Raw genomic sequence first — 22,341 nt, 5'->3', positions numbered from 1 at the left:
ATATAAGGAACAGGATTTCCGCTTTCGCTCCTTTCCGGCGGTGACGACCTCCCTACGAGAACATGCCTGTGAGTTCCTTGGTCCAGGTTTCGACAGAGAACTCGCTCTTGGGTCCGCACGGTCCTCTTGCGCTAATTGCGGGTCCTACAGGGTCCACATGTGCGCTCTGCGTCTCTTAGGACAGTAACCAGAGCCGCGGCGGCCCACGGGTCAGCCGCGTAGACGGGAGCGGAGAGGAGATAAGATGGCGGCCCAGCTACGCAGACACCAGGGGCGGCGAGGGGCGAGTTCTCCTCGGTGTGTGCCAGTGGGGGCTCTTTCCCATCATCTCTTTCCTCCATTACCTTCTAAGTCTTTGCATTTCTGCCCCTTTTAGCTCGCAAAGGATCTCCTTCATCCCTCTCCAGAAGAGGAGAAGAGGAAACACAAGAAAAAGCGCCTGGTGCAGAGCCCCAATTCCTACTTTATGGACGTGAAATGCCCAGGTAAGGAAGTGGTTTTCAGCTGTGCGGGAAAACTAAACTGTACTAATGGTTGTAACTTAATTTTTGATTTTATTACGAGTTCAGAAGTGGTAACTTGGAGAGGAATAAAAGAAGTTAACATTTTTCTTCTCTTTTTTTTTCTTCCCAGGATGCTATAAAATCACCACGGTCTTTAGCCATGCACAAACGGTAGTCTTGTGTGTTGGCTGCTCCACTGTCCTCTGTCAGCCTACAGGTGGAAAAGCAAGGCTGACAGAAGGTGAGTGGTCTCAGTGTTGGGGTTTTGTTTGGCTTTGGGGTCCTAAGGTGAAAGGCTGAGTAGAATGCAAGGCTTCCGGCTGGTAAAGCCAGCTGCACTCCTGTTAGGAAGGTTTAGCACTCTGCAGATGAGGCAGGGTCAGTGGCAGGCAGAAGTAACGTTTGCATCTTTTTCTTCCAGGATGCTCCTTCAGGAGGAAGCAGCACTGAAAGCCCCTGATTGAAGATGAGTGGGAACCTTCCCAATAAACACGTTTTGGATATATAATGTTTGTCTTGTTTAACTGGTAGCAAGTGGTGCCTCACATATCCCAGGGCAAACAGAAGAGTGGTCCCTTTGGGGTCAAGTAAGTGGCCAAACACCTAGAGTCCATTGGGGGCATTTTTATCTAGATTCACTGTATAAATCTTAGACCATGGTTTAAAACTGGTGATAGTGTATAATTGGGCTTACTCTTCTATGTCTTTTTGGTAGTAACTTTTAGCAATGGTTATTGGAAACATTGTGTCATACAAAGGTGTGTGACAGTGGGGACTGTCTTTATTTAGGGATAATGGTACCCAGGCTGCTTTAATCCCAGTGCCTGAGAAGCAGAGGGTTACTGTTTTTCTGTGTGTTGTTGAGATGGCCTTAGGTAGCTTCAAGTGTATGTGACAGGATACCTGTCAAGTGATGGCATTGTAGGTGTGTACTGCTGTTGCGGTTTTTGTGGTGCTAGGAACAGACAGACACCGAGGGCTTCGGGAATCCAGCCTCAGAAATGTAATCTTTACACACGTGACTTAACCACCTAGGAGCTTTTATTTATACTTACTACAAACTTGATCTGGAGGTTTAGTTTTGTAGTTAGCTACTAAACTTGTGCAGGATTAGGCATCTCCAGTCCTCTACAGTTAGAGGGACGCTGACTACTAGGTTAGTGTTTTATACTCCATAACCAGTGTTGTAGCCGACTCTGCACTAGTGGTGGCCGTGAGCTCAGGAAGTGAGGGGGGGAACATGTGGCCGTGTAAGAACCTAGGAGAAAAAAAAAAGCGAGACAATCAAGGTGGTAACTTGGAGACGGACATATCTGAACTTGCGGAGTGAGGGCAGGTCTTTACCTGGCTGAGTTGTTCCTGTTGTTGGCACATAAACAACTGGAATAGTCTGAACCTTGTTCAGGAAGGCATTGTGTGCTGGAGAAAGGAAATGCCACAAAAAGGGCTTATGTGATTGTGCGCTTGCGGAAAGGCCTCAAAGATTACAGTCCATTCAGAAGTGAGATTTAAGGGCCAGCCAACAGACTTTAACAACAAGCCTGTCTTAAGTCCCCAAAACCTACATGGTAGAAGAGGGAGGTTTTTTCCCAAGTTGTCTTTGACTCCCACACTTGTGTCAGGGCATGGTTGTGCTACCTTCTTCCCTAACCCAAGCAAGTAATTGTAAGAAAAGGTTTTTTGTTGTTGTTATTTTGTTTTGGTTTTTTTCCAGACAGGGTTTCTCTGTAGCCCTGGCTGTCCTGGAACTCACTCTGTAGACCAGGCTGGCCTCGAACTCAAGAGATCTGCCTGCCTCTGAGTGCTGGGATTCTGGGATTAAAGGCGTACGCCACCACACCTGGCTGTAAGAAAAGTTTTTAAATAAAATGAGGTTTAAGTGTTAGTATAAAAGGAATGCTTTCAGTTAGTCTACCTCTAAACTGCCCTGTATGCTGATACTTAGAATTACCTAACCAGTACAAATATAGTATAACAGCTATAGTATATTTGCAGCATGTACTGTAGGTGTTAAAAGTAATCCAGAGATGGTTATATGAGATGCATAGGTAGATTCAGTGGAAATGCTCTTGAATGCTTGAATTTTTTATAATTCTGGTAGGGTCTGGATCCAGCTTCTTCCCAGTTATTGGAGAATACAAATGCTCCCCTTAGGTGGATTTTTCTTACAGCCTTTGGCTAAAAATACCTGTGTGGGCAATAGTGATACTGGCTATTCTATGTGCATTAGTTTAATGCATCTATGTGAGGGTGTTAGATCTTGGAAGTTATAGAGAGAGGTGGGCTGCCATGTGGGTGCTGGGAATTGAACTCAGGTCCTCTGGAAGAGTAGTCAGTGCTCTTAACTGCTGAGCCATCTCTCCAGTGCCTATACTATTTTTTCAAGACAGTTTGTGTGTATCCTTGGTTGTTCTGTAAGCTGGGATTAAAGGCCTGTGCCACACCCTGAAAGTTGACATCTAATCTACATGACATGAATTAGTTGTGATAAACAGCTAATTTTTAACTTTGGTTTTGAAAGTCAGAAGTATACACATGCCGGGCAGTGGTTGGTGCACGATTTCTGAGTTTGAGGCCAGCCTGGTCTACAGAGTGAGTTCCAGGACAGCCAGGGCTACACAGAGAACCCCTGTCTCAAAAAAACCAAAAGAAAAAAAAAAAAAAAAAACCCTGTCTCCAAAGCAAGCAAGCAGGAGTATACAGGCATACTCCTTACCTAGAAAGATGAAAGAAGTTGATGCCAGCACAGCAAAGAGGGTAAACAGGAGGATCTGGTAAGAACCGACGAAGTTCTTGAAGACACCCGAGTCTTCACAGTGATCTGCGTTGCCGTAATGGGACATAATGGGATGATTACAGTAACATCCAGAATAGATGTCTTTGAAAATGTCCTAAAAAGCTTAAGAATATTGGCATGCATCTGTAATCCTAGCATATAGGTAGGTCCACATACCCTGTCTGAGAAAACCAGAGGACTAGTGGTGCTGGTGCTTCCCTGAGACCCCACACCAGGGAGGATCTCACATCAGAAGACAGTGTCAACTAACAGTGGTACTGTCTCAGATCCCCTGCTGCCCTGCAAATGGAATTCAGATTGCAGCTCTTAGAAAACTGAGGCTTTGGCTGGAGAGATGGCTCAGCAGTTAAGAGTACTGACTGTTCTTCCAGAGGTCCTGAGTTCAATTCCCAGCAACCACATGGGGGCTCACAACCATCTGTAATGGGGTCCAATGCCCCTTTTTGGTATGCCTGAAGACAGTGTACTTACATTAAATATTTTAAAAGATTGCTTTAGGGGCAGGGGTGGAAAAAAAAAGATTGCTTTATTTTTTAAAAAAATTATGTGAATACACTGTCACTGTCTTCAGACTCACCAGAAGAAGGCTTCAGATCCCATTACAGATGGTTGTGAGCCATCTCTCCAGCCCTAAATAAATATTGAAAAAAGAAAATTGAGGCCTTATCATCTTGTCCTTTTGTTTTTTGGTTCAGGAGTGTGAGAATCTTGTGTCCTCCCAAGTCAAAGTCTGCTGCTTGAAAACTTGTAAACTTGAAGCCCCGCCGGGCCTGGTGGCACACGCCTTTAATCCCAGCACTCCAGAGGTAGAGGCAGGTGGATTTCTGAGTTCGAGGCTAGCCTGGTCTATAGAGTGAGTTCCAGGACAGCCAGGGCTATACAGAGAAACCCTGTCTCGAAAAACAAAAACTTTTAAAAAACCCCAAAAAAAAACAAAAACCAACTTGAAGCTTCAAACTTGTGGCTTTATGCAGATTTAGTTTATATTTCTAATTTGTATGCTGGTACCATGGTACATACATGGAAGTCAGGACTTTTCTAGACTTAGACTTAGTCGGTAGACAGGACAAGTGCCATCTTGCTAGCCTGCTGATTCAGGTTCTGACTCTGTTCCTTATCTTCATGCTGTGTCTAGAGAACCTTTTACAGTAAGGTGGTGTGTACCCTCCCTCCCCTCCATACACACATTCCTGGCTGCATGCTAGATTGCCATGCAGCCAGGAATGACCTTGATATTTTGATCTTTTTGACTCTTACCTCAAGTGTTGGGATTATAGACATAGACTTTAGCCAGTTATCTGAGGTGCTTGCTAGGCCATGTACCCAGGGCTTTGCATACACTATGCAAATACTACCTGGATTACTTTACAGACAAAGGTTTTTTTTTTTTTTTTTGAGACAGGGTTTATCTGTGAAACAGATCTGTCTGCCCTCCACTTGTTCTGTAGAGCAGGCTGGCCTTGAATTCAGATCTGCCTGTCTCTTCCTCCTGCGTACTGGGATAAAGGGATGTGCCAACATGCTTGGTGTGCTGGATTTGTTTAAGGCCTAACTGCCTTTGCCTCCCTGGTGCTGGGATTAAAGGCATACGCCACCCCCTGCCAAACTAAGACTGGAGTGTTATGTACCCACAGGCCCTTGTGGTTCCTGTTACATTCCAATTGCATACCTGCTTGTGATCCTAGGCAGAGGCAAACCTGTCTACTTCCAGGCCAGTGAGAAACTGCCAGTCTAGGTGCCTGAGGCATGGCACACTGAAGGTTGACTGTTTCCATTCACACTCAGTGTGAATACCCACACATGAACAACAAACCCTACAGTTACCTCTTACCATATGTTGCTGTTTATATAAATATTTTCTGGGTCAAGGACCAAATAAATTTGAGCAGAATATTGTAGCATTGCCTAAGCCCATGTTTGGTGACCTACCTAACACTTGATTTCTGGACATTTTAATGTTTGGTGGGGATCAGATGAGCTCACATGACTTAATGAATGAGCTGAAGATGGGTTGAATGTTATAGCTGCTTCTACCTGGCAAGGCTGCATTGGTAAGTTGTATACTTCTTTATCTTTCAAATGCTGGGGTTACAGCTTTGGGCCACCAGGGTCACCGTGCTCAGCCTAAGTATAAAATACATTTGAGGCTGACAGTGTAGATCAGTTGGTACAGTGACTGCCCTGTATCATGAAAGTGGGGAAGATGAGAAGTCAAAGGTCATCCTACCTTCCTACATTCGGAATTAAAGTCCGTCTCCTGGAATACACAATAACGATAAAAAGGTCTGAGTACTGTATACCTAAAGTTGCAGCATTCGGGATGTGTAGGTCCTTAGGAACATGGCTACAAGGAGCTGCAGGTACAGGGTGAGACCTTGTCTTTATGAAAACCAGGGAGAGCAGTGTAGACTAGGGAGCCAGAGATCTGAGCGTGAGTTCAGTTCTAGCCTGGCCAACGCTTAGTGAGACTCAGCCTCTAGAGCAGAAGGCCCATTGTGAATACATTCCTTTCCCGTGTGGATTAAAATTCGTTCCCAGTGGGGCTGGAGAGATGGCTCTGTGATTAAGAGCACTGGCTGCTCTTAAAGAAGTCCTTAAGTTCAATTCCCAGCAATTACATGGTGGTTCGCAACCATCTGTAGTGGGATTTGATGCCTTCTAGTGTGCATGAAGATCACATACTCATACATAAAATAAATCTTAAAAAGTCCCCAGAAAGCCGGGCGTGGTGGCAGACACCTTTAATCCCAGCACTTGGGAGGCAGAGACAGGCGGATCTCAGAGTTCAAGGGGAGCTTGGTCCACAGAATGAGTTCCAGGACAGCCAAGGCTACACAGAGAAACCCTGTCTCGAAAAAAAAAAAAAAACAACAAAAACGACCCCAGAGCTCACCTGCACCAGATGCATCTTTTGCTCTGACTATCACAGCTTCTTGTTGATTGGTCAGTGCACAGGAAACATTAATGAAAGCGGGTGATGACATCTGCTGGAAGGCAGTGAAGTTGACTATTCTTACTAGGTAGACAGTTAGGCCTGTCGTGAGCATTGAGTGCTTATAGCCAGACACTGCTAGAAAGGGGGAGCTGTGGAAGACCTTGGAGGAAAGAGAAAATACTTGTTTCAAAGAAGACAAATTAGTGTTGTCTCTGTTAGTACAAGAATTTTCAAGATTCAGCTAGCCAGCCAGTAAGTCATTCGCTTTTTCACCACTGTGGATGTAGTTAAAAAGGGACAGGGACAGAACAGTTCTTGCTTTGCAAGCATGAGGACATGTATTAAATCCCCATCACTTATTTAACAAGCAGACTGATGTAGACTTCTGGTGGTGCACGCCTTTGATCCCAGCACTCGGGAGGCAGAGGCAGGTGGATTTCTGAGTTCGAGGCCAGCCTGGTCTACAAAGTGAGCTCCAGGACAGCCAGAGCTATAAAGAGAAACCCTGTCTCAAAAAACCAAAAAAAAAACAACAACAACAAAAAAAAAACAAGCAGACTGAGATAGTCACGGAGCATGCACGTCTCAGCAGAGACAGGCAGTTTGAAGTAAGGACATGGTAAGTTCAGACAGCCAGGGCAAGGCAGAGAAGCCATGCTTGAAATAAAAGCTAGCTCTTGGGAGGCCCAGACAGGAGGATCCCTGAAGCAGGCTCCAGGTTCAGTGAAGCCAGCTCATAAAGCAAGGTGGCATCTTAGTGCACGCCTTTAATCCTACCACTCGACGCAAAAAGGAGTTCGGGGCCAGCCTGGCCTGCATAGCACATAGCAAGCTCCAGGAAGAAGATCCTGTCTCAATAAAAACACGGTGAAGGGGGGCTGGAGAGAAGACCCAGTGGCTAAAAAGTCATAAGGACTGGGGTTTACATCCCATCACTTAGGTAACAAAGCAACTCAGAAATCCACCTGCCTTTGCCTCCCAAGTGCTGGGATTACAGGCGTAAACCACCACGCCCTGCTCCAAGCCCGAGGATATGAGTTCAAAGACTCACATGACAAAGAAAAATGACTCCTACCAAATTATTCTCTGACCTCAGTATGTTCTGTGTGGCATAAATAAAAATGTAATAAAACATGTTTAGAAAGAAAATATAGCTGGAGGTAATAGACAAGGACACCCAGACCCTCTTCTGGTCTCCACACACATGCCTATGTACTCATACACAAATACATAATGTTTTAAGAAAAAATAGGGTGGAGGTGGCATTTGATCTCCATAGTCTAGAGTAGAGGGCGGTACATGTGTTAATTCCAGGGCAGCCAGGGATATTCCTTGTCTTAAAATGTGGTGAGCTGAGAATGTGAACACACACACACACACCTTTAATCCCAGCGTGAGAGAGAGAGAGAGAGAGAGAGAGAGAGAGAGGTGGTGGGTGAGGGACAGGCAAGAGGATCTCTTGAGTTCTCAGACAGGCAAGGTTACATACACAAATCTTGTTTCAAACAACAAACGGCACACACACACACAACAACACACACGAGCGATTGAGAAAAACTTTAATGTATACAAAAGAATAAAATGATGCAAGCTAAAAGGCTAGAACATTTTATATAGCCCAGGCTATATAAGTCTTTGAATTTCCTTTGAAGCTAGGGGTAACTAACTCTGGGCTTCTGATTCTTTTGCCTCTACTTCTGAGTGCTGGGACTAGCACTAGGTAGGGTGCTAGGGATGTACTATATCACAAGGACTGTAGTTTTAAAGTGGGAATGTTTTTGGAGTTGGTTTTATGTAGCCCGGGCTGGTCTGGATCTCCCAGCAGTCCTGCTTTACTATCCTCTTGGGTGCTAAGATTTATAGGCTCATGACACCAAACATGCTTTTAGACTGGAAGTCTAAAGATTGTTTTTAAAGTAGCATTTATGCCGGGCAGTGGTGGTGCATGCCTTTAATCCCAGCACTTGGAAAGCAGAGGCAGGCGGATTTCTGAGTTTGAGGCCAGCCTGGTCTACAGAGTGAGTTCCAGGACACAGCCAGGGCTATACAGAGAAACCTTGTCTCAAAAAAACCAAACAAAAAGCCATTTATATGGCTATTGAGATGACTCAGCAGCTAAGAGCACTAGCTGCTTTCCAGGTTGAATTCCCAGCACCCAGATGGCAGCAAACTATAACTCCAGTTTCAGGGGTTCTGACACCTTCACACAGACATATACACAGGCAAAACACTAATGTACATTAAATTTATTAAAAAACAAAAGCAGCATTATTATGACTGCTCTTCCAAAGGTCCTGAGTTCAAATTACAGCAACCACCACATGGTGGCTCACAACCATCCGTAATGAGATCTGACGCCCTCTTCTGGTGTGTCTGAAGACAGCTATAGTGTACTTATTTATAATAATAAATCTTTGGGCCTGAGCAAGCAGGGTTGACCGGAGTGAGCGGGCTGACCAGAGCAAGCAGAGGTACTAAAATCAATTTCCAGCAACCACATGAAGGCTCACAACCATCTGTACAGCTACAGTGTACTCATGCATAAAATAAATCTTTAATAAAAACTTATCTCAAAGTATTTTAAAGATTCTCTAATAGCAGCTTAAAAAGTTTATTTGTATGTCTGTATGTGTGCTTGTACGCGTACAAGGTGCTCAAAGAGGCCAGAAGAGGGCATCAGGTTCCCTGAAATGGAGATTGTAAGCCCTTATGGTGTGATTTCTAGAAACCAAACTCAGGCCCTCTTCAAGAACAGCCTGTGTTCCTAACTGCTGAGCAATTTCTCCAGCTCCAATAGTAGGTTACCCAGAACATTTTTACCCTTGGAATGAGAATGAAAAATCTTTTTCAGATCTCTTGTCTCTCAGTCACACGTGGTAGTTCTTGTCTAGCAGTCCCAGTGCTTGGGAGGTAGAGACAAGAGGTCTGGAGTTCAAGGAGGTACACAGTTTGAGAGTAGCCTGGTGTACAGTGTGTCTTCAAAGCAGAACAAACTGGGGACTAGGGATGTTTAGTTGGTAAAGTACATGTGCTTGCTGCATGCCCATGGCCCTGAGTTCAGTTTCCATCATTGCCTAAAACCTATATAGGAGCACACATCTTAATTGCAGCACTTGGGAAGTAGAGGCAGGAAGCTCAGAAGTTTGAGGCCAATCTTGACCATGTGAAGATTTTACTGCTAGCCTAAGGTAATGAGAATCTTTTTTTTTTTAAGATTTATTTATTATATATGTATATACAAGTACACTGTTTCTTCTCTTTCTGGCCCAAAAGATTTATGTATTTATTATATGTAAGTACACTATAGCTGTCTTCAGACACCCCAGAAGAGGGCATCAGATCCCATTATGGATGATTGTGAGCCACCATGTGGTTGCTGGGATTTGAACTCAGGACCTTCAAGACCATCTAACCTGTCCTAGTAATGAGAATCTTTTGGGAAAAAGGCAACAAATCTCTGTCCCCAGTACTGCTGAGTCTCACTTACCTCTAGGCTCTCAAGAACTCTTTCCACTCCCAGGATTCTTAGCTCCCCAGTGTCTTTGTGGCCAAGAACGAACTCTGACTGGTTCATGTAAAAGCCAGGGATGAAAGGAATGAGGATTCTTTGCATGCCATTCTTGCCACGTTCACTGACCAGAGTTGCCCACCCGTAGACTGAGGTGTCTGCCACACTGAGCACTTGGCGCAGCTCCTTGGACTCCTGTCGAACCTTGATTAGGCAGACATAGACCCCTGAAAAGGAAAGACTTAGCAGGAAGGCCCAGAGGCTCTACTGAGATAAACAAGTTAGGGTAAGGGAGAAGAATGGTTTGAGCATTCATTTCTGATACACTAATGAGTAATATGGAGAAAAAAACAAGAGAAAAGGAAACTGTCCTTGGGAGAAGCTGCAGCTGGACTCAAGTCAACACTCAGCAAGTATTAAACAGTATGGGGACTGGAGAGATGGCTCAGTGGTTAAGAGCACCATCTGCTCTTCCAGAGGTCCTGAGTTCAATTCTCAGCCATCACATGGTGGCTCACAACTGTCTGTAATGGGATCTGATGCTCTCTTCTGGTGTGTCTGAAGAGAGCAACAGTGTACTCACATATATAAAATAAATAGATCTTTAAAAACAATGAAACACTATGGCACAAGCAGGTATAACTAACGTGCTGAGGAGACTAAACCTTTTTGAGAGTGATCCTGCTACTGCTCTATGGACTAGGCTGCTGGTCTAGTGCATAGAGCTAAGGAGCCATTCCATCTGCATCTTGTTCTGGAGCTTTCTAAAGATCTACTCAGTGTCCAGCAGATTTCTGAATGAACCTTTTAGTGCTGCTTCATTACCCATACCACTCAAGCAGAGAGGGCTCAGTTCAAGAGCTTAGATGGCACATGATCCTGCTTATGCCTCCCTCCTCCTCCTCTCTGCCTTCCTCCTCTTCTCTCCCCTTCTCCCCTCCTCCACCGAGTACACACACACACACACATTTTGTTTACAATACTGAACTTGGACCTACCACATGCCAGGTGATCACCCTCCCACTGCATTCTCAGCCACCTTTTTATTTTATTTTGAACACAGGCTCACTAGATTGCCCACATAAATTTGAACTAACCCTGTAGACTAGTCTTCATTTTGTGATCCACGTCCCTCAGCCTTCCAGGTATTGGATTACAGGTTTATATAAGGCCTAGCTAAATCCTCTCATTTTGTGTTAGTTCAATTATATCAAGCCATCTGAACGTTACCCTCTATTTCTTGTTAATGACATTCATTTGGAATATTCAAATACTGTGCTACATGTTGAAAACGAAGCCTGGACATGATGGTACATGCCTTTAATCTCAGCCCTCAGGAAGCAGAGCCTAGTGGATCTCTGTGAGTCTAAAGCCAGGCTGGTCTACGTAATATGTTTCAAGCCATTCAGGGCCACATAGAGAGACCTTGCCTCAAAAAAACAAACAAACAAAAAAAAAAAAACCAAAAAAAAAAAAAAACAAAAAAAAAAACCAAGACAAACCAAAAAATAAATTATAGATAGTAAAACAGCATGTTTTAGGTGGAATGCATTAATGAAAGTTTGTTGAATAGGGGATACAGCTCGGTTAGAGTTTGCTTAGCATGCCGAAAGCTCTAGGGTTAATCCCCAGCAGTGTATAGACTGGACATGGTAGCACAGTTTACAATCCTAGCTCTCTGGAGGTGGACCATCAATCAGAGGTTACTCTTGTTTAAGGCCAGCCAGAGATACATGACACCTCAAAACAAAACAAAACAAAACAAAAAATACAACCTTTTGTTGAGTGGGTTGAGAAAAGCTCTAGAGATTGAGAAAACACAAATATAGTTCAATAGGAGGGTGGCAGGTGTAGAAACAGGACCCTACCTTTCTCCACACTGAATTCCGAATGGATGTGAAAGACCTTACTTGCTGGAATGTCTAGTAAAGTATTGCTGAACTGCACATGGCATAGCATGAGGGTCTCGGGAAGAAGAACTTTTTCAATAGCCAAAGCCTGACTTGGGGTACAGGATCCTAAGAAGCAGAGAAGAGTTAAATAGCTGTTAGCATCAGGGATTTGTAAAAGGAAAAATCATGAGGACTGGAGAGATAGGCCAGTGATTCAGAGCACGTGTTCTTCCAGAGGACCTGAGCTCAGTTCCCAGCACCTGCACTGGGGAGCTCAAAACCACTCAGTCAAGGGTTTTGACATCCTTGTATGGGAACCTGCACACATGGCAGACACATACACATAAACAAAAATCTTTAAAAAATACACCCAACATGTCTTTAATCCCAGCACTCTAGAGCAGAGGCCAAAGTTCAAGGCCAGATTGCTTTACAAGGTGAGTACTGGACGCTGTCTCAAAAACAAAAATAAAAAAACAAAACCCATTAATTCAGGGATTAGTCCAAGGTAGAAGTATGCCTCAGCAGTATAATAGAATGCTTGCCTACTTAGCATATACAGGATTCTACCATTGATCTCCAACACCACAAAGAATAAAATCCAAGCTTCAATCCAGTCATAATTTTTGAAATCTCACAGATTTCAGTTTATATACCAAGACCACGTCAAGGGCTAGAGAGATGACTCAGCAGTTAAGAACACTCATTGCTCGTTTAATAACCTAAGTTCAGTTCCCAGCACCTGAAATGAGAATTCTAGAATTTCGGTTTCTTTAAAAAAGCACAGAAATAGTATAAGAAAGTGTTTTCCCAGGTGTTAATCCCAGGCCCACACCTGGAGTATGGGGCTGCTTCCCAGCAGCTGACTATGATTTGCCTCGTGCTTTAGCAGAGGTGCAGATTTGCTAGCTGCAGGTAGTTTCTGCAGCTGTGTGACATTTGGAATTATGGGAACTTTTCAGAGGGAATATAAATGCTAGGGCCCCAAGAGGTGGAACGAATGAGTGTTGACCCTTTGGGGGGGAGGGTTTAGGTTTGTTACTAGTCATGCTCAAAGAAGAAACAAAGGGAAAGAAATTAGATTCAGACATTTCTCCTTCCTCTCTCCTTATTTCTCTGTTATGTAGTGATAAAGGGTGAAACTAGGGTAGTGGGGGATCAAGGGTGGGAAAAAGAAGAACCCACAAAGTAGCAAAGACCAGCTACAATCACCCATGTAAGGTGTTTGGCCACTGAGGCCACCTACATTCATGTGCACATACCTACATACATACACACGATTTAATAAAAATCTTTATAAAAATTTATAAAAAATTTATAAAAAAATTTTTTTGTTTTCGTTTTTGAGATAGGATCTTGCTATAGGTCAGGGTGGCCTTGAACATGCTGCAATGCTTGTGTCTTAGCTTCTCTCTTTTTATTTATTTATTATTATTATTAATTAATTTATTTATTATTATTTTGGTTTTTGGAAACAGGATTTCTCTGTGCAGTCCTGGCTGTCCTGGAACTCACTCTGTAGACCAGGCTGGCCTCGAACTCAGAAATCCACCTGCCTCTGCCTCCCAAGTGCTGGAATTACAGGTGTGTACCACCACTGCCTGGCCTTCTCTCTCTTTTTAAAGATTTAACAAAAATGATTTATTTATTTTTATTTATATCTGGGTAAGAATGTCAGATTCCATGGGTTACAGACAGTTGTAAACTGCCATGTGAGTTCTGGGAATTGAACCTAGGTCCTCTGGAAAAGCAGCCAGTGCTTTTAACTGTGTAGCCATCTCTTTACCCGCCTAAGATTTTTTTAAAATTTTATGTGCATTTGTATTTATCCACATGTATGTCTCTATGAGGGTGTCAGACCCCTTGAGCTGGAGTTATAGATGGTTGTGAGCTGCCATGTAGCAGGGAATTAAGCCTGTGTCCTCTGGGAGAGTAGCCATTGCTCTTAACCTCTAAGCCATCTCTCCAGTCCATGTCTTAGCTTTGCACATGCTAGCATCACAGGTATTTACTACTAAGCATAGCCAATAAAAGGCAACATATTAATCCAAAGGAGTAAAATGATTGAGGGAAGATAGGGAGATGGACATAACCAAGCGGCCTGTGGAGAAACTCCTTACCTTTGAGGTTGACATTTCTGCCTGTGCTGATGAAGAGTTTGAATGCAGTTGCATTGGGGGTATTGGTGAGGTAAGTCTTCAGGTCATAGCTGAGTGTCAATCTTGATGATGCATTGACTACTACCTGTCAGCAAACGAAAGGAAAATCAGGTCCCCTCCATTGTTACCTTGTACTTATTTCAGCCAAAAGTATCTATTTCATACAAATACAAAATTGGCATTCTGATGTATCTAAGAAACACAAAATCTGTTTTTTTTTTAAAGATTTATTTATTTATTTACTATATGTAAGTACACTGTAGCTGTCCTCAGATACTCCAGAAGAGGGCATCAGATTTCGTTATGGATGGTTGTGAGCCACCATGTGGTTGCTGGGATTTGAACTCGCGACCTTTGGAAGAGCAGTCGGCAAGCTTAACCACTGAGCCATCTCGCCAGCCCACAAAATCTGTTTATTATTATTTTATTTTGAGACATGGTCTCATGTATCCCAGGCTAGCATGCATCTCCCTTTATAGCCTAGGATGACCTAGAATTTCTGATCTTCCAGCCTCTACCTCCACATCCCCAGTAGTGGGATTACAGGCACACCTGATTTATGTGGTGGAACTAGAACCCAGGACTTCATGTACGTTAGTTAAGCACTCTACTAACTGAGCTACATTCCCAGAAGAAATAGTCTTATTTTATTTTGAGAAAGGGTCTTACAGTGTAGCCCAGGTTGGCCTGGACCTCACTATGTAGCCAAGATTTTCCTTGGATTCTAGTTTCATCCATCTTGCCTCAGCCTCCTGCATGCTGGGATTACAGACATGTAGAACCATACTCACAATGATCCATTTAAGATTTATTTTATATGTGGGAATGTGGGTGCATGCATGCCATGGCATGTCTGTGGAAGTTAAGGGGCAACTTTTCCAGAGTTGGTTCACTCTGTCCTCCTTGTTTTGAGGCAGGGTCTCTCTTGTTTCTGCTACTAAGAAAGCATCAGACAGATTTCCTGTCTCTGCCTCCTGTCTCACAGTAGGAGGACTGGATTACAGATGAGCATCCCCACATCTGGCTTTTCGCATTGGTTCTGGGTTACCTACTGAGCTATCTCCCAGTCCTCATGGTGTTACATCCCCTCCCCCGATACAAATATGGAATGCTTCACGAATTTGTGTATCCTCCTTGTGCAGGGGCCATGCTAACTCTCTCTTTTATAGATCCAATTTTATTTATTTTTTATTTTTTTAAGATTTATTTATTTTATGTTTGTGGGTACACTGTCGCTGTCCTCATGTGCACCAGAAAAGGGCATTGGATCCCATTATAGGTTGTGGGCTATCATGTGGTTGCTGGGAATTGAGCTCAGGACCTCTGGAAGAGCAGTCAGTGCTTTTAACCCCAGAGCCATCTCTCCAGCCCTCAATCCAATTTTAGAATATGTACCCTGAGTCAAACACTCATAGTGATCTCTTAGAACAAAAATCATATTAGTCATAGTTCTGGGAAGAATTCTAACTGCTATTAATAAGAATTGCTTTTTTGTTTTGTTTTTAGGTGGGTATGGAAGCGAGGGCCTTGTGCGTGCCAGCGAGTGCTCTCTCTATCTCTGCAATGTTTTCCCAGCTCGCTGACTGTTTTGGTGTCTGTTAGCAAATGCACTTCCACCCTAGGATATTTTCTGCATGTATAGTGAATAAATGCACCATCGCTCTAGTATCTTGAGCTGTGGTGCAGTTCGCAGTACCTCTCGAAACGTTTTCACAACTCCGGGGATGTTATGAAAAATTGTTGCAGTTCCTGGGTTCCTAGCCACTCCTACTCCAGTGGCCGTGTCTGTCTGTACAATATTGTTGGTAGAAATCATCCACACCCCAGGCTCACCTGGGAAGAGACCAGAGAAAGTGCTTGGCTGCAATTTTCAGTGTAAATTCATAAACTACTTTATTCAAAGTCTCAATCAAGAGGCATGCAGGACCACTCTGTTTTCAAGAATGTGGGTAGCTTTCTGAATGTCAGATTCCCCTTCCTATATCATGCCAGCAGCACATAATCTACTTACTGCCCTCAGAATAACATGAGCTAGTGAGGTGAACAATCTTAGCTGACCTTAGAAAAAAGGGGAAACTGCATTAAACCTTCATTAGATCTTGCTAAGCGTAAATTTGCTTTGAGCTCATGTCAACAGGACAAAGGTGACAAAGGTGACAAAGTGCAGACTGGTAGGAGGCAAGAGGCAGGATTGGTTTAATTTGGTTTAAATTGCACAGTGGCAAAAGAATGCCAAAGGTTAAGTTATATTCCAAATCTTTGTTGTTGTTGTTGTTGTTCTTGCTTGCTTATTTGTTGGTTTGTTTATTTTTGAGACAGGGTTTCTCTGTATAGCCTTGGCTGTCCTTGAACTTGGTCTTTAGACTAGGCTAGCCTTGAACTCAAGAGATCTGCCTGCCTCAGCCTCCTGAGTGCTGAGATTAAAGGCATATGTTATTATGTCCAGCTTTTAATTTTTAAAAAACTTTTTAAGTGTCTGTATGTATATGTATTACCTGCATGTATGTCTGTGTACCACACATGGCTGGTGCCCTCAGAGATCAGAAGACGGCATTTTTGGGTGTGGTAGTATATGCCTTTAATCTCAAATCCTAGCATTCTGGAAGCAGGTAGCTCTCTGAGTTCGAAGCCAGCTGGTTCACAGAGAGAGTGTTCTAGGAGGGCTAGGGCTACACAGAAAACTCTTGGCAAACAAAACAAAACAGCTAAAACTAAACCAAACCAAACTGAACCAAAACCAAAATACAAAACACAAAACAAAAAAATCAACAGAAGATGGTAATAGATTCCCTGGAATCCCAGTTATGGATGCTTGTGAGCCACCATGTGGGTGTTGGGAACCTCTCTTGTTGGCTCAAGACACCTCAAGATCAAGTAAATTCTCAGAACAAAGGAGATATATTTGTCTTAGAGAGACAGAGGGCAGGGAATAGAAGGAGAAGGGGGAAAGGGGGAAGGAAGATGGGAAGGGATTTTTTTTTCTTTTTTTGGTGGGGACAAAGGTCTGCCTCTGGATAGAGAGGAGACAGATGTAGCCCATAGATAAATGGCAGCTTATAAGGTAAAAGGGGAAACCCCTTGTTAGGATGACGTGTCTAATTTTAATTGGGCATGTGAATTAGGTTACCTAAAGAGGGCTTTTGATTGTTGAACTTCAATAATTTTATAGCTGGACCTTGGTAGTCAGCCTTAGGAAGTGGAAATGTCCAAATAAGGAGGAGGAAATGACCAAATAAGGGAATAGACCTTGGTGGCTAGCTTTAGTAATGCAATCTAACAGCTTTTTAAAAATTAATTAATTTATTTATTAATTTATTTATTTCAAAGCCGAAGGAATGGGAGAGAAGGACAAGGCCTGCCAGAGTCACATTTGCTTTGTTCAGGCTAGCATGAATCCCTTCAAACTGAACCTGGATGCTCTTAACTGCTGAGCCATCTCTCCATCCCCATTTTCTCTTTTGAGGTAGGATCTTATTGTGTATCCTTGGCTATCCTAAACTTGGTATGTAGACCAGGTGTGGCCTTGAATACACGAAGATCTGCCTACCTCTGACTCCCAAATCCTGGGATTAAAGGCATGCGCCACTACACCTGACACTGACTGGATTTCTAATCCTAACATGTAGGCCTCTGCTTCCTTATCCTTTGTAGTATGGACTTAGCTGTCTTTCAAAATTCCAGAATGCAAAACTGAAGGGTGGTTCTGGCACAAACCCAACTAAAAAGCCTTGCTTTTGGGGCCGGCAAGATGCTCAGAAGGAAAAGGAACTTGCTATGAAGCCTGATGACCTGAGTTAATTTTCAGGACCCACACGGTGGCAGAGAAGAGAAAACTAACTTTTGAAAGTTGTCCTCTGGCCTTCAGAAGTGCATCATGACACCTCCACCCATGTCCCACCCCCTCTCATAAATGTTAAATAACATTTGCTTCATCCAATTGTGGAATTATAATTTTTATTACTGACTCTGAAGCAAGCTTAGCTCACAGGCTAAGATTATCCACTGGTCATTGCAGGTCACCTCCAAGGCTGGATAATTTGACCTTGGTGATTAAAGCTAGCTTTGTAACTGGTATAAAGCATGCAGTGCATGTTAGAGTCAAATCCAGTGCTGTCTGCACGCTGAACTCTGCATAGTCCCAGAAAAGAGGCTAGAGCTGTCTTTTGCTACTTTGTGGATTCTTTTTTCTTCTACCCCTCTACACCTCTTTTTCTACCTTTTAACCCCCCCCCCAACACTAGGTAGAGAAAAAAGGGTAGAGAGGAAAGGAGGCAATGTTATCATTAGACTACTTCCTGCTGATCTTCGCTGTCGGGATATCTGATTTCTTTTTTCTTCTTTGTGCATAACTACTTAACAAACCCTGGCCAGCAGCAATCAACCACCAACTCCTCCTCTACCTCTTGGGGCTCTATCACATATTACCCTCTGAAAAGTTCCCAGAATTCCAAATGTCACTCAATTGCAGAAACTATTTGTCACTGGCAAAATCACACCCTTGCAAACCATAGTCAGCTGCTATGGACAATCTGAACCAGCACCATAGCCCACGACTGGGATACAATGAAAATATACTCCTATAACATTTTTGTGTTTTTCAAAGAAACCAAAATTCTCACTATAAGAGGCCAAAGCCAAAGCTCTACACCATCCAGCCAGTCAGACAAGGATGTCTACAGGAACTCCTTCCTGGGAAGTCACAAATAACTGTTTTTTGCTCTCCTCTTCTAGGACGCCAGTGACTAAACAAATCAAAATCCTACTTGGGATGTGCAGCTACTAATGTAGCTGCACAGATGTGGTCCCTCCCCCAGGGAGCCTTTGGCACTGTCTGTACTTTAGCACCTCCTAAGACTAGGAGGTTGTATGCAATTAGGGCAGAATTACAAACAACTAACTGTGAGGTCCCAAGAGTGAGGCTCCAATGACCCCCTCTAGCACTTTCTTCTAATGAGGCAACATTCCAATGAAAAAGTCTGACGTAGGGGTTTCCTAGGAGTCCCACTGCTCTGATACAAACGATGGCTGTATGCTTAGAGAACAGTGCTCCACAACAGATGACTTGTGGCAATACGTACCACTTTCAGTTGTACTGTCTGTAAAGCCAAAAAATTAACATTGCCTAGCCAAGGAGAGATTTACTTTTTATTTTTGGATGCTAGGGATTGAACCCAAGGAATAATTTTCTATCATTTTTATTGAACTTAATAAAACTTCCTTGCAATAGAAATGTTTTGCAGGTCAAGATAGTTTAGGGATAGCAAATGGTTTGGCTAGGATAGTGCAAGTGCTTGCTCTGCAAGCCTCATGACCTGAATTTTTTTTTTTAAGATTTATTTATTTATTATATGTAAGTACACTGTAGCTGTCCTCAGATACTCCAGAAGAGGGCATCAGATCTCATTATGGATGGTTGTGAGCCACCATGTGGTTGCTGGGATTTAAACTCGGGACCTTCGGAAGAGCAGGCAGCGCTCTTAACCACTGAGCCATCTCGCCAGCCCCTCATGACCTGAATTTGATCCCTGAGTTCCCTGTGGAAGGAAGAACCAACCCCACCAAGTTGTCCTCTGACCTTCACATGTGTGCCGGGCCATATACACCATACATTCAATGAGTGCATGCACGAACTTGGGCTCCATAAACTTACCACAGTAATCGATCAGACATTGGATTAGTGCTTGCCTTGATTGTTGCCTCATGGAACAGTGTGTGTGTGTGTGTGTGTGTGTGTGTGTATACTTGGTTCCCAAAACTAAAACCCCATTGATTTTTTCTTTTATTATTATAATTTTAAATATTTGTATACTTTTAAATTTTGTATATGAATGTTTTGCCTACATGCACATATGTACACTACATATATGCCTGTTTCCAATGGAGGTAGGAGGAGGGAGTTACAGACGGTTGTGAGCCACCATGTGGGCACTGGGAATTGAACTCAGGTCCTATTAAGAATAAGAAGTGTTCTTTAAAAAAAAAGTGCTCTTAATCATGGAGCTATCTTTCTATTCCAGCTTTTATATTTATATTTTATTTTATTTAGTTTTTAGAGACAGGATTTCTCTGTGTAGCCTTGGCTGTACTGGAATTCACTTTGTAGACCAGAGTGGCCTTGAACTCATAGAGATCCGCCTACCTTTGCCTCCCGAGTGCAGGGATCAAAGGTGTGTGCCACCAGCCTGGCACTTTTATTAATTTTAACCTAGAAGTTACTTACCTTCCTTCAGAAGATGAGATGAACACAAAGTACCCCAGATTATCTACATTATAGAATATAAAGTTGTGTTCAGTAGACAGCTGATAAGTGCTACTAGTCAACTTTAATTGGTTATTGAGAAAAATGGTCATTCAGCTAGAATGCCCAATAATGAAATGCTCTAAACCATCAGATAGCTCAGCAGGCAAGGGCTCCTGCCACTAACCTGAGTCCAATCCCTGGGGTCCAAGTCCCCCAACTTGTTCTTGTCCCCACACACAAATACATAAATGTCCTTAGAAACAAAATAAATAAATACTTTTTGGGGTGCTGGAGGGACAGGGTCTCATTATATAGCCCTAGCTAATCTGGAACAGGTTATACGGATCAGACTGGCCTCAAGCTCACAGAGATCCACTTTCCTCTGCCTCCCTAGTGCTGGGAATAAAGGTGTGCACCACCCCACTCAACAGAACTGTCTTCTGCTTGTGGTTAAGGAGACATATACCCACCATGCTGATTGACAAGCTGAGTGCTGAAGCAGATGACATCTCCAACAAAGATAAGCTTGGTGTCTGGCTCAATGGCATGTTCTACAGCAACAGGGATGTAGTCTGCCATGCCAGGATGTCTTTGGTCCCAAAGCCCCACAACTGTCACTCCTTTATTCACAGCCTGGGCCATATATGTATAGTTTCTGTTTCCTGGTCCAATAAGCAGCAAGTCATCTCTGAAGGCAGACACGAAAGGCAGAAGTGTCAGAAAAGAGCAGCTGAGCATCCATTCGGGGATGGGATGTTGGGCCAGCATGCAGAAGGCCCAGCTGCCAGCAGAAAGCAGTTTGGTGTATATAGTGAATACTAGGCTAGCCAGAAATACAAAGCAAGATCCTGTCCCAAACAAATGAACAATTCTTATAGAGAGATACTACATAGGAAAAGATCGAGGGGGAGAGAACCTACCATAAGTTTGTTTCAAAGTTCTTATTAATTGTCTCTCTGTATGTGATGGGCATGATAGTCAGAGGACAATTTTTAGGGCATTCTGTCCTTTCACTATGTGGGACCTGGAAATAGAATTTAGGTCATCAGGCTTGGCAGCCAGTGCCTTGCTGAGCCACCTCATTGAGAGAGGGTCCCAGGTAATCCAGGCTCTCCTTGATCTTGTATGTAGCTCAGGATGACCTCAAATTTCTGATCCTCCTGCCTCCACCTCCCAAATTCTAGGATTGTAGGTATGGGCTGCCTAAGTGCTGGGATTAAAGACACACTTGGCTCTTGCTAATAAAGGTTCTTTGTTTTGTTTTTAAAGACAGGGTCTTACTATGCAGCCCCAGCTGTCCTGGAACTTGCTATCCAAATCAGGCTGGCTTCGGGCTCACAGCAGGCTGGCTGCCTGCTTCTGCCTCCTGAATGCTGGGATTAAAGGTTTTCAATACCACATCTTGTCACAATAAAACTTTTTTTTTTGTATTGTTTTGAGACAGTTTCATATAGTATAGGCTAGCCTCAAACTTCTGTGTAGTTGAGAATATCACAGTATTCCTGATCCTCCTGCCTCCATCTCTCAAGAAATGTCCTGGGATTATGGGAGTGTCATAACATCTGGCTTGAGTCAAGCTGTCTATTTTATTTTAAATGAAAGATTTATTAGGGACAACAAGAAACAGTTCCTGAGTGTGAGGGGCTCCAAGAAGGAATGCACTGAGAGGCTCTCGATAATAACAGGTAGTTCCTGTGTACATTTTGTTAATTAACACTTGAAGATTCAAAATCTACTCCACACTTTCTTAATTAACAGCATCGTTTTGTTTTTGAAACAAGGTCTCACTATAGAGCCCTAGGAAGCACTGGCCTTGCTATGTAGACCAGGCTGGCCTGTTTCTGCCTACAGAGTGCTGGGATCAAGGGCTGACAATATTCTCTCAAAAATACCGTTATATTTGTGTGTGTGTGTGTGTGTGTGTGTGTGTGTGTGTGGCCACACACAGAGGCTGAAGAGAACACTGGATCCCCTGGAACTGGAGTTACATGTGGTTGGGACTTTCCTGATGTGGATGCTAGGGAACTGAATTCAGTTCTCTGCAAGTACCGTAAGCACTCTGAGCTGCTGAGCCATCTCTCTAGCCAATTTGAACTGCCTTATCTCATGGCAATCCTCCTGTGTCATCCTTCTAAGTACTGTGATTACAGGCATCAAGCCCAGCTGAGGACACTCTTTAATTGGTTCTGGCTCTTGTGTGTGTGTGTGTGTGTGTGTGTGTGTGTGTGTGTGTGTTGCTGAGAACAAACCATTGCTTTGCACGTATTAGGAGTGTTCTACCTCTAAGCTATATTTCTAGTCATCTC

At 43.4% G+C, this 22,341-nt stretch overlaps 2 protein-coding genes and 1 non-coding gene across 14 annotated transcripts in view; 1 reads left to right on the top strand and 2 right to left on the bottom strand.

Annotated features, from left to right (window-relative positions):
• The first annotated feature begins 29 nt into the window (after positions 1-29).
• Positions 30-1,011, top strand: Rps27 (ribosomal protein S27). Of its 2 annotated transcripts, none has more exons than NR_033727.1 (4): positions 30-297; positions 377-485; positions 634-744; positions 925-1,011. NR_033727.1 is itself a non-coding variant. In NM_027015.4 (4 exons), the coding sequence occupies exons 1-4, from the start codon at positions 63-65 to the stop codon at positions 951-953; spliced, it is 255 nt and encodes an 84-aa protein (NP_081291.1). In that variant the 5' UTR covers positions 30-62; the 3' UTR covers positions 954-1,011. The 2 variants fall into 2 exon arrangements, 1 of the variants encoding a protein (NP_081291.1); NM_027015.4 differs by having other exon boundaries at positions 30-68.
• Positions 1,012-1,526: 515 nt separating this feature from the next.
• The window catches only part of Nup210l (nucleoporin 210-like), a 111,145-nt gene continuing 90,330 nt past the window's right edge, over positions 1,527-22,341 (bottom strand). For 4 of the 11 annotated variants that reach the window (XM_006502296.2, NM_029937.2, XM_006502298.3 and 1 more), the window contains 9 exons: positions 20,506-20,723; positions 15,491-15,627; positions 13,756-13,879; positions 11,612-11,761; positions 9,723-9,970; positions 6,194-6,395; positions 3,220-3,324; positions 1,848-1,922; positions 1,527-1,761 (listed from right to left, as the gene is read on the bottom strand). In XM_006502296.2, coding sequence (XP_006502359.1) covers positions 1,661-1,761; positions 1,848-1,922; positions 3,220-3,324; positions 6,194-6,395; positions 9,723-9,970; positions 11,612-11,761; positions 13,756-13,879; positions 15,491-15,627; positions 20,506-20,723 — 1,360 coding nt within the window. In that variant the 3' untranslated portion in view covers positions 1,527-1,660. Of the gene's footprint in view, positions 1,762-1,847; positions 1,923-3,219; positions 3,325-6,193; positions 6,396-9,722; positions 9,971-11,611; positions 11,762-13,755; positions 13,880-15,490; positions 15,628-20,505; positions 20,724-22,341 lie in introns of those variants that run through there. The other 7 variants (XM_006502293.3, XM_006502294.3, XM_006502295.3 and 4 more) reach the window with 7 other exon arrangements.
• Positions 14,892-14,996, bottom strand: Gm24185. Its single transcript, XR_003954738.1, has one exon. It is a non-coding gene; the product is annotated as a U6 spliceosomal RNA (small nuclear RNA).

This window comes from Mus musculus, chromosome 3 (assembly GCF_000001635.26).
Source record: "Mus musculus strain C57BL/6J chromosome 3, GRCm38.p6 C57BL/6J".
Taxonomy (NCBI): domain Eukaryota; kingdom Metazoa; phylum Chordata; class Mammalia; order Rodentia; family Muridae; genus Mus; species Mus musculus.
The sequence above is the reverse complement of the archived record's forward strand: the minus strand, read 5'-3'. Positions and strand labels throughout refer to the sequence as shown.